The 16,188-nt window shown below is 37.9% G+C and overlaps 1 protein-coding gene across 9 annotated transcripts in view; it reads left to right on the forward strand.

Moving 5' to 3' along the window:
- Window positions 1–16,188, forward strand: part of LOC125240631 (guanine nucleotide-releasing factor 2) — a 64,262-nt gene that overhangs the window by 7,426 nt on the left and 40,648 nt on the right. For 4 of the 9 annotated variants that reach the window (XM_048148610.1, XM_048148612.1, XM_048148616.1 and 1 more), the window contains exon 1: window positions 13,210–15,066. The exons of 1 other annotated variant lie outside the window; for it this stretch is intronic. In XM_048148610.1, coding sequence (XP_048004567.1) covers window positions 14,421–15,066 — 646 coding nt within the window. In that variant the 5' untranslated portion in view covers window positions 13,210–14,420. Of the gene's footprint in view, window positions 1–13,209; window positions 15,067–16,188 lie in introns of those variants that run through there. 4 more of the 9 variants (XM_048148614.1, XM_048148615.1, XM_048148617.1 and 1 more) reach the window with 2 other exon arrangements.

A 16,188-nucleotide genomic window follows, 5' to 3' on the forward strand; every position in this document is an offset into this window, starting at 1 on the left:
TATGCGAGTATGAGCGATATATAAATTAAATAAGTTACGTACATATCCGACTATCACTGGTAGACTTGCCGTGTATGTATTCCGTGTGTAGGTATATATATATATAGCCGTGCCGTATGATTAATCAAATAATATTGAATTCTATGATTTTATACGAATCCGGTAGGTACAGTCACCTGCATAAATATGTGATGATTTCTATACCTTGTCACATTAACGTCTTTTTTGTCATACGTAATTCTCAATCGATTTAAAGCGACAGAAAAACTTATTTATACCGGTGACTGTATTGTGTCGAAGAACCGACACATTGCAGGTCAAACATGGTTTGACGTTAGTTTCCCGCCGCGCCGTCGGTGTGAACTTGTTATCTCCCTTCAGTATTTACATAATTTTCACATGACATGAATTAGTATGCTTCATTAGATACGCCATAATATCTTAGCTAGGTAAACATATTTGAATGTAAAATGAAGCTTAATTCGACCCGATAGGTTTTCCACTCGATTGAGCTTTATGCCACCGGAATGACGCACATAGATTCATAACATAAGAGAAACTAGGGAATAAAATGCATTAAGTATTCTATTTTCCGCCAAACGCTGTAGGAGGTACGTCAGTCAAACAGTGCATTCGACATTTATGGGTAGCGCGCTACGCAGGCGCAACATCCGGTGCCCACTTCAGCTCGTCGCTGCCACAGGACTGTTTCAATTTATAGCGTTCAATCAGGCTTCTCTTAAATTAATAATCCTGAAAATCCTCATAAGACTTACATTACGTTACAAATTATCACATACTCCCGACTGGGCTGGATTCGTTACAGTTAGTAGTGACTTATGGCTGTTGAGCCGATGGTACTGAACCCGGGTGCAAATCGCAGTAAGGCCATTACGAAAAAAAAAATTAAATCTTCAACTAAAGTAAAATGTATCTATTTAGGTATACATTCTACTTTTCACATTACGAGTAGGTTAGGTGTTTTGAAAGTTGTACTTTTAACAATCTCATGGATCTTTAAAGTACAATTTTCTTACGTACAGCATATGTGATATTTACTGTGTTGTCAGGTCGATTGGGCTATTTGAATTAGAAATTCCTTCGGCGGTGTGGCGGAGACGCGAAGTTATTACGCATGCGACACCGTGCACGCATAACATTCGATATGCTAATATACTTACAATTTTAGAAGAAATAATTTCGTGCTTGTGTTAATTAAGATTAGGTAGGTATATAATAGCTTCCTTCCACTCGTTTCTTCTCTACAAAACTACTCTTTGTAGTTTTCATATTGGATTGTTATTTACAGTGAAACCTGGATAAGTGAGGTTGGGAACCTGAGTAGGTTAGGAAATGGTGATTATGAAATCCTTACAGTAATTTCTATCACACATAAAAATTAGCCTTGAGAATTTAAGGAATGTTAGTGTTTTTTTTTTTAAACAATGAACCAAACAAAACAATGACCAAAAAATGGCCGATGAGCCGAATTAGGTAATATGCAGACGTTAAACGTCGATACGAACTCTACATTGTCCTAAAGTTTCATCCTTGAGAAAATGAGGAAGGTCTGGCGGCCCTGGGCTCTTCGTCCATTACGCAAAAAAATTAAGTAAAAAATAGAAGCAGTCGGAATATTTGTGCATTATGGATGACATGTATGTAACGTAGTAATTAATAATTGTTCTTCCTGTCTAGTACTATTAATGCTCTTAAAACGCGTTCAATTTATCGTTTTATGTTCTGAAATATGTAACTTCGAAATAGAATAGAATAGAATATTTTTTATTTAACATCAGTTTGGACTAGGGCTTCCAAATACCGGACCTTATGCAATACCGGTATTCATTCCGGTATTGGCGATTTCAATACCGGGATCCCGGGATCCCGGTATTGAAATCGGGAAAATATAAAAACCAAGTAATTTGCTTAAAATAACAAATTTTATTCAAAATTTCGTTTGTTAGTTTTCATGCGTGTAAAACTACAGCGGAATCTTGCCAATCCGACTTACAAATGGGTCAAATCGATTACATTTCCAACTTAAAAAGTTTCGATTTCAACCCAAAACGGTTCGCAAACTTATGTGGCCAAGTCGGTTCAACTTTTATTGTTTTTAAGTATACATAGTTCAAAGGGCTACGCCCTGTGCTCTTTATTTTTGTTATGAGTGGGACTGAGGACGCAGTATAAAAGCAAGCGGGAAAGAGCGCCAGATCTCTACTCAGGTGATTCTGTAAGTTAGATATCGCTGCCAGATCGGACATTTTGCAAGAAGACGCGGCCATAGCAAACCATGTTTTCTGCCAAATCGATCTCTTTAAGCTCGTGCGGAATAGAACGTTTTACATTTTAATAATAACAGTCCATCTATAACAGACGATTCAAGCAGCATCCTTGCGACACTTACGTTCGTGGCTCTATAGCCCAATTCGAGAGAGGATCCCTCGTGCGCACACACGGCAGGTGTATGCTCGCCCAGATAGGCGGGGGTTAGAGGCCTCCTCGTGACGCCTCATGCGTTTATCATCAACGAGGAGAACCAGGCATTGGCGTGCTTGGATTGACCGTCATGGACAACACGGCGCCACGTGGGTCGGTCTTCGGCCAGTCGTTGCCACTGGTTGCATTTCCATGCAAATGTGACCATGTCACGCTTCACGCAATCTTTAAAGCGCAGCATTGACCGTCCGACCAGTCTCTTTGCATCTGCAACCTCTCCCAGCAGGATTTAACGTGGCAAACGAGTCCGCTCCATTCGATACACATGCCCGAGCCACCTCAGTCGCCTCTTCTTTAGTATGGCTGTGATACTAGGAAGCTGTGTCTCATTCATGCTGTGTTACATTTTATAGTCAGTGTTAATGGTGTAATTGTACTGTAGATTTAACTATAATATCACAAAGTGATCAAATAACAAGCATTAAGAGCATTTTTCGATTAAGTATATATATAGTTTCATCATTGACTTTTGAAATTAGAACATAGATGATTTTTTTTGGAAACACATTGTAATCAATTGATTTTTGTTTTTCGTAGCGCTAGAGGCGCTAAAGCACTAATAGAAGAAAGCTAAATTGTCCGAAATAGATTATTAAAAATCACATTAAGAAATAATCTATGGAATCACACATTACTTTGCGGAAATCCATGATAATCAAAATCAAAAAGATTACTTCGCAGAATAGGGACACTTAATTTACGGATAAGAAAAGTAATTTTCTTCATTTTGATAGTTGAGATAGTGAGTTCCCAATTTCGTTACTATAGGGAATGTTACGGCAAAGTTTTGAGCCAGAGTAGCTACGGTATACGTTAGTTCGTATGCATTAACCAATTTTTGAAAAGTTATATCTATGATATACTTAGATGCATCAAGGCAATTTGTTTACAGAGGATCTGTGGCCTGTTGCAACTACGATTGACGTGTTGCTTCTCTGTCACACTTACGTGCGAATTCACAAGTGCAACAAATGTGTCAAAAAATGTTCGCGGCAGACCGTCATCAATGAATGCATCTTTAATTCTTTATCTAGGTAATCATCGAAAAAACTATCATTTTCATACAAATATTGCAAAAACACCAAGCAGAGAATGTGTCAAATCGAAAAACGAGAGCAAGAAGCAAGATTTACGCGTGTAGTGACAATCGTGATGCAGAAATTTAACGTTTTTGATGAGTAATTTACGTTCATTTGGCACAATTTGTTAGTTTCTAAAAATACCGGGATCCCGGTATTGCTAAATTAAATACCGGTATTGAAATATGCCCAAAAAAAGGCGGGATCCCGGGTTCCCGAGATACCGGGATCCCGGTATTGGAAGCCCTAGTTTGGACAAATATATTAACAAAGATAAATACAACACAATCTAGATGTTAAATTGGGAGCCCACTCAGCATGTTGCCACGGCATGCCGAAACGCTGATTTTCAGTGGGTCCTGGACTAAAAAACTAAGCAAAAAGCTAAACTAAAATAAGTGACAGCACAAATATCAAACAAATGCGGAATACCCATAAATTGATGTGCCTTTTTTAGGTTTATGGGAAATAAGTCGAGTGTAACTGTAATCGGGTGTTGTAGGTTAATTTTAATTATAAGTTCCGGCGTTGCTTTTGTCTGGATCTGAAAAAGGAAGGTTATGAGCCTCGTTTACCGGACATATATGCCGGTTTTGCCTTATAAATAGAAAAATGCTGATATGTTGAAAATTTCAACGTTATTTGGTTTGATATCTATCACAGAATCACTGTTCACTGTTATTACAGAATATAGCATTGATGATGATACTTATTCCCATATGAAATTACGCGACAACGAGCACTACACGGTCGCCTTACTCAGCGCGGGGGGACGGTCAACCCGCCGAACCTTAAAAAAAGTGATTTTTATCACATAAGTTTACTTTAATTCGCCAAAGTATTATAACAGCTTTGTAAAATACAATATTTGTTAGCCCCTAGGACCATGCATATTACTGCAGACCAGACTACTTTAATTGTTTAGTTTTATCCGCTAAAACTTTATTTCAAATAAAGCACGCCGGTCTTGCCCACACTGACCTTATAATATTTATTTACTTTAATAATAGGTACAAATGAAATCTTAATTTTATATTTGAAACAAATATATCTCGAAAAATTGCCGACATAATCTTTTTGTACCTATAGGGATTTGTAATTTTGTAGATCACCGCCGATCGCTAAGAATTAAAAATTCTTAATGATTTTAATTAAGCTGGCAGTGCGGGCACGTATATATTTGATAGTTATTCAGAATTAATATGTACATATGTTGTGGGTAAAATAAAGAAATTATCTATCTATGCAAAAATATACAGGAATAATATGATCAGTGTGCGGTGTGCAAGTGCAACAGAGCCAACCACAGGCATGGTTGCAGTCACGGATGACGCCTTGAACGTGATTGCGGCCAACGTTCTCTCGCTTCACTCGGCCGCGCGGCGCAATCGACTGTACCATTTGCAGTTTCTGCGATGGTTTAGGTAACATCCTAGACTACATTAGGTATGAGATCTCATCAAGGCGCGACCACAGGTTGAAAATGATAATGATCTCGTATATCGTTTTGTATCAATGCTGCTGTCAACATACAAAGCTATGTCGAATTTGTTTGCAGCAATTCCGTGTGGGTATTACAAATATTGGATTATATGTTGTAGGAGGTTATGTTAGGAACGTTGGTTTCTTTATTATATTAAAATTTCCTTGAAATCTGTTGAACAATGTATAGATATGTACACATATTACATGACTATTACTGTATTTTGATTTTGTTTAGTACATCGAGCGTATTTATAACTAAAATAACTAAATCGGGCTTTGGGCCGATACAGATGTACTGCAGCCCGGTTGCAATTGTATGCAAACTGAAGTAAGCTTGGAGTCAGTATGCGGTTACCAATGCAAATGCATTTGATCATTAAAATACCGTATGATTTGTATGAATTCAATTATATTACAAGTTACAAACCCAGTACTGTTGGTCGAGACTGCGATGTTGGATAATGGGCGAGATGGTTACATCGATTCATAGTGCTAGTTTATTTAGATACAGCTCAGACCGAGCGGCTGTAACGGGACCTCGCCCGCTCGGCTAGTTTGGTACGTGCTGCCCGCGGCCCAGCTTCCATCTCCGTGAAAAATACCTACCTATATCGTGTATGCACTGCCTAGTGCCTGTGTCTCTCGGTCGCCCGCTACTTGACAGAATGGGCTTGGCACCGCACCGATTGAGTATGCGTTTCTAAGGGCGAGTTATTAAACCGTTCTCGGTAAAATTATGCATTCTGTAAAATCGTAGGCAACTTTCTCGATTTAATCTTACCATACATTTATACTATAGCTTATCCAGTTGAATTTATTAACAGAGAGTGGTTGTCTGATTTTCTATAGGTACCTACCGATGCTTTCTTAACTAAAGCTTATCTGACTGTAGATCTCACCATGAGTGGAACGTTGCAGCGCAGAGAAAGAGAACCCCTCGTTATACCATGTAGTATTAGGTATTAGGGAAGCTAAATGTCGGTACCTAATATACATAATAAGTTTTTTGTTACCCTTTAAGTTATCTGGGTCTTGCAATATAGACTACCTATCCTCTATTTTTGTTATGGCACATTATTTAATATTTATAGGTTCAAAGTTTTTCTGATGAATCTATCAAAACCAACATCGCCGTAAATTATCTTGAATATGAAAATTTAATTTTAAATGAAACGGGCCAATTAAACGATGCCAAAAATAAACTAAAAAATATGCGTGCCATTAAATACTACGACTCTACTTAGTGCCTCGGTCTGCTTATTTCAGATAATATTGATTGATACTGTAGGTATATGGCAGTAAATCCGTTCGGCTCCATTGAATAATACAACAACGGCGGCAAAAACCGTTACCAGCGATCACTGATGTCGCATGTTTCCTCTATTACCGTAGGCTGGCATAATGTTGGTCATGCAAATGTATGTTTGAGCGCTCCAATCTTTTCATTAGAGAAACGTGATGTATCTTGATGACTTCTGTCGTAGTCGTAGCATCAGGTAGATTACCTTGGGCCCGCATCACAGTCGATTCAGGGCATATCTGTCGATCGTCTCGCATGGTTGACGAAAGTGAAAGGTACGGAATAAAAACCGGCCAAGTGCGTGTCGAGACGTGCATAAATTCGGGTTTCGCTGTCATTCAAATTTTAACAACCCTCAGTCGTATCTGAAAAACCCGCAAACGGCAGGAGTAGCGATGAAGGTAATGGCAGTTTTAAGGTGTAATCAGCACAATGTGCTTAAATCGATAAGTATACATATTACACATATATTATATACGCATATTATGGCTAGAAATATAATATTTTATCATTAGACTAAACAAAAACTTGTCGCATAAACAAACAAACACGTGCCTATAACTAAGAAAATAATTTTAGACTTGGAAATTGGTATCCCACCGATTCATTAACAAACACTAAGTAATCAAGTTATTTTGTAGGAACTTCATAACATAATATATAGCAACTTATACAATACATCTTAACGTTGAATACTACAGTGTAATTATGGAATGTTGTGAGCGTCAGAATGGCGGGTGTACATCAAGCAATCCTGGTGTGGTATACGTCAGGAGTTAGTGCCAGCAATGTGCCAAATGTGCGCCAAAATTCGAGCAATGTGCTCTTTGAACTCCAGAGATATTTAAGAAATTAATGACACCCGCCATTCTGACGTCAGGTTGGCGGGTGCACTTCCAGTTCTAGCTAATGGCTGCTTACTCAAGGGTGAAAGTACTGCCTAAGGCTAGTGCTCGCAATGTGCTTGCACATGTATAAAACACACACTAATTCAGAGAGCCGTTGAAGAGTAATATGGGATTGAATAAATATATCTATAACGCCTGCTGAAATAAAATAGCAATGTTCATTGCCTGCAATGCAGCATTAACATGCAGGCGCTTTTCACAAAAAAGTGATACTTATAGATATATTTATTCAATCCCATATTACTCTTCAACGGCTCTCTGAATTAGTTTGTGTTTTATACATGTGGAAGCACATTGCGAGCACTAACCTTAGGCAGTACTTTCACCCTTGAGTAGGCAGCCATTAGCTAGAACTGGAAGTGTACCCGCCAACCTGACGTCAGAATGGCGGGTGTCATTAATTTCTTAAATATCTCTGAAGTTCAAAGAGCACATTGCTCGAATTTTGGCGCACATTTGGCACATTGCTAGCACTAACTCCTGACGTATACCACACCAGGATTGCTTGACGTACACCCGCCATTCTGACGCTCACGGAATGTTAGTATTAGTACCAAACTCAACTTTGCTTCCATTCGCCTTAAAAGCCATCAACACACTAGGTAGATATTTATAAGTTGCCTTCGGTTATTTAACTACCTATCTAGTGATTGCTTTTACGTTCTCTGAGCTCAGCTCACCTCTAAGCATAGTTGCGCAACCGTACAGTAAACAACAAGTGTGCACTGGCCTCAACCTTTCCACTGATTTTCTTATTGATTACACTCGGACGGCTCGGACCTAACGCAGATTTTGTTAATATATCACACGAATCAAGCTTAATCATAGGGCATTTTGAATGCGACTTTTGAAAAGTCCAAGTTAGAAAATAGGTTGGTTTACGGTTATGTTGGTATCGATAAATCGAGATTTTTTAATTTATCTATTCATTAAATAATTTGTCAAACTTTGAGTGGGGCTGAGTGCTCTTCAACGGCTGATAATGGACAAATCTAAATATAATCACGAAAACCTAAGTATATAACTAAAAAACGAATTTGATAAGCGAAATAGGTATTTGCTCAAAAGTGTGACTGATGATATCCATATTATATTGATAGGAATAGTTATTTGTTATACAAGGGGGCAAAGTTGTATTTTAACGCCGAGTGTGGAATTTAAAAACGAGCAAGTGAAAGGATTCTATAGTTGAACCACGAGCGAAGCGAGTGGTTCGAGAATAGAATCCTGAACTTGCGAGTTTTTTAACACACGAGAAGTAAAATACATTTGCTCCCGAGTGTAACACAAAACTTTTCCCCTCACTATAGCGAGGAAACTACAACGCAAAAAATATGTTTATCACTGCTTCCAGTACTTCCACAGGTGGTAAATCATCTTTATTACTAGATTCACCTACTTTTATCAATTCTAAAGCAGTTAATTTGACTTTATTCAAGGTCAAATTACTTTGATCACTAGTGGATAAAATGCGTTTTTATCCGCTGGTATTAAAGGACAAAACACGTGTTTCCGAGCTAGTGAGGGGAAAAATTCAGACCCTATTTAAATATCAGTCTTGCTCTCATTGCATTTTCAAAATGGATGTATTGCCTTTTAAATGTTGCAATAGATGTATTTAAAATCAAGCCATTTATTTTAATTCGAGACCCTGAATTAGAATTACTCACGTGAGAACACGTGAGTACGAATTGCTATACGCCGATTACGGCCAATTACATGGGCCAAATTATTGCTATTGAGAGGTTTTCGACCTTCATTCGAACGGAACGAAACGTTTGAGAAGATCTAAGGGGCCTTCAATGATTCGTTTCCTTTCCTATGATAGTAAATACCAAACCTCGATACATTTTCAGTCTTAGATATTAGGAAAAAATATGTATATAAATAATAATTACCTTATGTATTATATTTATATGCCTTTCTTTGATCATTTACCAATGTAAAATACTCTTTTTATTTCTTCGTCAAATAACTTTAGGGGCAGAGCTGCGGCTAATTTAATATGTATCATGTATACTTTTACTTTTTGTCTTCAAAGAGTTTTAAACGGCACTCCGGTAGTAAGCATTGTAGTCTATTGTACTCCATCAACTATGCAGGTTGCCTGACTTGCCTGCCGCTGAAATGTTACGCTTGATACTGTTATTATTATTATATTTATTATATCTGCTAACTAATAACGACCCGCCCGGCTTCGCACGGGGAGCAAATCATAAAAATGAGTATAGTATTCCAAGATAGACATATGCCATCGCGGGCTTTTTTGTAAGAGGTGCAATTCCACCATACATTATTTTGTTATATCTCAATCGGTATGGGCAGCGTTTTCGATTGAATCTCTTAGGCAGCGTGATTTATACCGACTAATTAGCATATATGGCAATATTTCAATCAATTGGAAACAAAACTCAATAACCACTCTAGGTATTCAATATTCAGTGGTGAAAACCGCATGAAAATCCGTTCAGTAGATTTCGAGTTCATCGCAAACACACGCACAAAAAACACACAGACGGACGCGACGCCGAGGAGGGATTTTTCTAAGGTGTATTCTTGAATAATGGATTCGAATTATTATCGGTATGTGGTATCATCGGGTATCGTTACTTGTTGCGTAGATAGTCGGTAGTCGTGACGATGTACCTTAGCCGCAATATTGAGTAAACTCCAGCGTGGTTTTGGTAATTTTCCAATGGCAAAAAAAGTTTAGAAAACGTATAATATGTAAGATAAAGAAAGAAGCTTTACAGTTGCGCCTACATACAGTTTGTATTGTGCAGGATTTTTTCCCTATTGCACAGTCTTCGCTCATAGAAAATTTATAAAGCTTAGCCGAATTGAACTGACAACCGGTCAGCTCATGGTTTACAAACACAAAGTAATGAATAAATAATAAAACGTAGTATACTTTCCCGATTAAATTACATTTCATTGAATTCAACTAACATATACTACCGATTTTGTTAAATCAAAATTATCCATACTAATATTGTACATGGGAAAGTGCGTGTCTATTTGTTTGTCCGTCTTTCACGGCAAAACGGAGCGACGAATTGACGCGATTTTTTAAGTGGAGATACTTGAATTGAATGAAGATGTTTTTTTTTTTAATTTATTTATAACAAGAAACTTACAACTATTTCACAAGACTCAATTCCGCCAAACGTATGTAGTATGTACTATGTAGAGTGACATAGGCTACTTTTTGTCTCTTTCTAACCCCCCACTTTCCTGAAATGGGTGGTGGAAGTTTGTATGGAGAATTCCGCATTTTTTTTAATATAACGCTAGCGAAGCGGCGGGCAAAAGCTAGTATTTTAATAATGCAAAGAAGAAAGCTAGCTCGATTAAAGGGTTTCATGCTCAGACAAATATATCTATGTGAATCCCGTTAGTCTAGGTATCAAGATCGGGTCTAGTTATTGGAAAGTGAGTTGCCTGGAGCGGAGCGTGGCGAGGCGGGCGCGGGAGGCGGGGAGCGTGTACTGGCGTGACCCTTTGCTAGCAGGCGGGAGGAAAGCCTCTGTCGACTCGGCTGTTAAGGGAAACTTGATTAGGACAAAGGAAGCTCGTTCGACTTTCCACACTGGCAACTGTCATAAAGTATTGATACTGAAACACGTGCCAAAGAAAGTTCTCTAAGAGTTTAACCACTTTTGCCATGTAAAATGTAACTTTCCTTTTTGCTTATCTAATACGGTGAATTAGTAAATCACATCATCACACACGTCACATTCACCCTTTCTGGTTTCCTGATAGAAAATGGGCATTACTTTATCTCTTAGACATTTTAAGTAGCAAGGCAAATAGTATGTAACCAACTGGTCTTACCAATATTGGCAGTTTAAGTAAGTTAAGTTGTCGTGACTTGCAATTCTTTTCTTTATTTAGTCTTTCATCGTTGCAGCCACGAAGTGACCGTTGTAAGTAGGCCGGACGAACGAACTTTAGTACATAACTGGGGATCAATTTATCACTGCATATTTTTCTATAATACTAGTACGCATTTTTGAATAAAAGGTTATCTTACACCTCTAATCAAGCAATCCTTATGCATATAAATATTTATATATTTCGGGGATCTCAGAAACGGTTCTATCTAGAATATTTTGAAAAACGCACATGTTTTCAGTTTTTATACTACATCTACATACATACTATACATATAATCACGCCTGTATCCCATAAAGGGGTAGGCAGAGCACATGAACTACTATGTTTCAGTGCCACTCTTGGCAAAAAGGGGTTGAAAGAAATCCAAATTGTGACATTGCAGTGACAGGCTTTTTTGTGTTTTTCCGTTTATATACTACAACGGAAAAACTAATTTGCCTTTAGACAAGCTCATTTTAAAGAGTTTATTTAAATGTTAAACAAATGTGGAATTCATGCTCTACAGCTAATTAGAATTTTGTACAGAACACTTAATGAGTTAAAAAATTCGTGGTGTTTTTAGAAATTTGTTTGTAGGTACTGCATTATTGTCGACTAGGTAAAAATAAATTATGAAGAACTATTCTCCTATTTTTTCGATAAAATTGTTGTTACTTATTGAGCAGTATTCAGTCCAAGTATGTTTGTAGCCCTGGCACTATCCGCTAATGGACAAATGACACAGATTTTCAGCACACTTCTGCTGTGTTGTCAGTGTTGTCACTTCGACCGTCGATATACCTATGTAAATGTGGGTATGTGGGACTTACGTCTCGGATGTTCTTACTTCCCGTTGCCTGTATTCTCTACAAGTCGTGACATTAAGACGATACAGGAGGGGTCAATTCTCCATACAAACGCTCTCGACTATTTCCTCCCTGGTTTTTGAAGATAGAGCAATGATTTTTTCAACACAGATTATTATTATTTTTATTTTTAAAGACGTTAGAGCCAATCAAAAATTTTCAAAAACGGCCTTATTGATTACGGCGCAAAAAAAGGTGTGGTATTCAAAATTGGTAACAATTAGCCAAAAAAACTAAACGGTCCGACACAGATTATTTCATTGTTATTCAGATTCTCAAATTTCGTTACAACCGATTAAGTTTCGAAGGAGGAAACAGTCGAGAGCGGAACCTCATTTTAAAGATTTTTTCGCAATATCTTTTAACTGAGTTGTTCTGAATGGACATTTTTTTTCGATAAATCTAGTTAATAACACTAGTATATTTAACGAAAATTCCCAAATTAAAAGGGGGGCTCCTTATCCATTTTACCATTTTCGCTCCTGTAGCGTCTTACAAATAATGTGTGTTTAACTATTGCTAATCCATACTATTATTATAAATGGGAAAGCGTGTGTGTCTGTTTGTTTGTCCGTCTTTCACAGCAAAACGGAACGACAAATTGACGTGATTTTTTAAAGTGGAAATAGTTGAAGGGATGGAGAGTGAGCAAAGCTACTTTTTGTCTCTTTCTAACCCCCCACTTCCCTATAATGGGGGGTGGAAGTTTATATGGGACATGTACCGCAATTTTCGAATTTAACGCGAGCGAAGCCGCGGGCAAAAGCTAGTTTAATATAATAACACAATTAACGAATTTATAACTTCTTTAAAATAAGAAGTAAATACCTTAATTGGTACCTATTGGTAATTTTAGTGTCCTCAGGTCCTCTACTCAGCAATCTCAGCATGCTCTAGGAGCGTTCTCTAATTATTTTGTGAATGCAATAGTAACTGTCTTCTCTATTATCTCTTTGCGCTTAAATAGCTTAATCGATTCAGATAAAAATTTAGCATGAAGGTTTGAGTTTTGGGCGTTGTGACTTATGGCTTATGGCACACAGGCACAGTACCGTTTGTTAAACTATTGAACCAAGAAAAGTTAATTTCCGCCATGATATGTCGTCGGTCTGGCGAGGACGGCCAGCATCTGGGTAGCTTGCGGCTGGGAGTCGACCAGGAGACGCGCGGCGGACGCAACACTTTCACTCTCGCGCGGTGCGACAACGCCAGCCGCGCGGACGGCGCAGTGCCATCGCGCCTTCGCCGCTGCTGGCCGCACCGAACGACTCTCGCGCAACATCATTACTGCGCGGCAATTAACTTCCGAGCACGATAGACACCGGTGTCATTTCTGTGCTTCGCGCATCATCAACTATATCTAGTTTGCCTGATATCGATTAGGTTACGAGAGACATACACTAATCCTGATTATATCTAGTCAAAATTTATCAGTGAACAATCATAATCGCGCTCATCATATTACGTCCTTCAAAACATATGATCGCTAGTACGAGTGAAACTGCGAATAGTGTTGCTAATTATCGACTCGGCCTGTCACGGACTTAACAAATATAGTATACGTTTAATCTTATAAGGTGTTGTTGTGTAAGCGGTGTATGACTGAGAATCCAAACCGATGTCCAAAAACAGACGGTTGTCTTGTCACATAGAGAAAGTCGTAAATTCCAATATTAAAGTGAAAATATTTGAGAACGGAATTGGTAATTTCCTTGGATTGCTATTACTAATATTGCGAGAAGTACACTTTTGTTTGTTGTGTTATGGGTGTAGGATAACCCAATTTCTGGCATAATAACAAACATGCCTTCATATATTACTTACTAGACTAGTATTTGCCAGTCTAAATTCGGCCAGGGTTGATTTACAGACGTTTCATGAGTAGTGTCAAGGTTGGTGCTGGACAGAGCGGTCGCCGAGACGACACGATGCGCACAAGGTGCTCTGCTCGCAGCTCTCTGTAAATAAATAATGATCTAATTGTACATATATGCTATTTCTGGCTCTGACTGATACGTCCAAGATACCGATTTGTACCTTCTGTCATGTAAACAGTATCACATGATTTTCACTGGTAAAACGTAAATGAAACGTGTGAGGTAAATTTACCTACTCATGTAAACTAAGAAAAACTTCATAGAAAAAGTAACACTTTCGATTTCTTTAAATACATCGAACACATATCTACTATCCGGTTTAAAGAAATCGTTCGTTTCTATGGAAATATGCGCACACTTTGCGAAGAATAACTGGATTTGAACCAGTCGCGAGAGTAAAATTCATAATTTTCACATCAATATATATATTTGAAAGTTAATCATGTGTTCAATAGCCTGACATTGGCAGCAGTTGTTTACCGACTAAACTTGAATAATAATGAAGATCGGTTATTGAACAAGATAACATGCCGCATTACGATGAAAGTTTTATTTACGATGATAATCAAAATCAGCGGCGGAATAAAAGAAGCTACAGAGTTTACAAAAACGGAATAAACCCTTTTCTGGAACCCAGCGAAGTGCTCCATGCACTAGAAGAAAGAGGATCATCAGTTATAAAACGAAATATCAGAAATATTAAGCAGCGTGGACATCGGTTTAAACCTGATTTGATTCCGAGTGAAAATATCTATCAGGGCAAACGTACGGGAAATGTCGAAATATTAGTAGACCCATGCCCACGTTTCACTTGCTATGATGAGAAAAAATACTACGACTTTCAAAACAACAACGTCTTAGCACTCACTACTTGTAAAAGTGTTGATAATTTAACACTGACTCAAATTAGAAACAATGACCGCAAGGAAAAGCACATCAGAAACGGAATTAGTCTGCAAAATTTGGTGGACGACGAAAATATACAGCATTATGTGTCGCCGAGGGAAGAGCCCTTCTCAGATACCAAAAGGGGCGAGGCAAGAAATTCCTACTCCGTCGTCGACGGCCGACGCCATCCCTCGCATAGGAGACTCTCCCGCGGAACTGCGGCACCAGGTGTCGGTACCTATCGGCAAATAAACATAGAAGGAACAGCTCGAAAAGCAGCACGGGGTAATTATAATTATCATTAATTCAGCTACTCAATAAATATATACATCTAGGAATTGTAGTATGTCGTTTCAAATGAATGCTTCGCGTTCATGTTTGCTTTCATCAGAGCGTTACTTAAATAATATATTTTTGTGGTTGATCATATTATTATGGCTGTCCAGCCATGTCTATGTGACACGATTTCATCAAAACTAACACAATAACCTGTTTTTATGTGACTACTGTAGACCCGGAAACATGATAGCTCATTTCATTGTCGAATTGCATATATTTTAAAGATAAATACCTACATTAACTGTATCGGCATTGTCATCGGAAGGCCAGTTCTAGGCGGAAGCTGGCGCAAGAACGATTTGCATCTCTTTTCCTATGTTATTTTGCCATTAAAATTAACGCAACGCATCTATACGAGGTAGAATTAACCTTTTTTATACATAGTGCAATAGACGGTAATCTGTTTGCACTTGCTGTAGGATTCGCATCATTGTTGCAATACGAGTAATGTTGTGGTTGAGCAGATAAAACAGATGTAGAGCAGTTACTTTTAATAACAACAACAGAGGTTTTTTTTACGTACGTGTAGTACGCGCCTGTGGTTAAATAACGGGAGTAGGAAGTCACTTTGTAAGTCATGTTAAAGGGAGCTTCCCTCAGGTCCCCAATCAGGTCTCCATATTCAAACTTTATCATTATAAGTTATATGTAAGTACCTATATAAGATTATTTAGTACATACTATGGAAAATGTACCTTCTAAACAATCAGCCTTAGTATTTTTATAGTCTTAAAATGTTTGCCACATTGCGTACGAAATATTATAGACTGTAAAATTTTGGACTTCGTCCAAGAATTTACTTGGAATTAGGTATATATTATAGTTATTTATTTTAAGAGGGAGCAAAGTTGATGTTTAACCCGTCGTGGTAATATTGATTCGCGATTAAGCGAAAGATTCCAAAATTGATTGATTCTAAAAGTGGAATCCTGACGGTCGCGAATGTTTCAAAGCTTGTGGTTTAACTTTTCCACCGAGTGAAACACGTTACTACAACAACAATGCGACGAAAATAGAAAAAATTATCAAATAAAATTTGAATTAAATAACTTTTTCAGCTGTTTGCTG

This window comes from Leguminivora glycinivorella, chromosome Z (genome assembly GCF_023078275.1).
Source record: "Leguminivora glycinivorella isolate SPB_JAAS2020 chromosome Z, LegGlyc_1.1, whole genome shotgun sequence".
Taxonomy (NCBI): domain Eukaryota; kingdom Metazoa; phylum Arthropoda; class Insecta; order Lepidoptera; family Tortricidae; genus Leguminivora; species Leguminivora glycinivorella.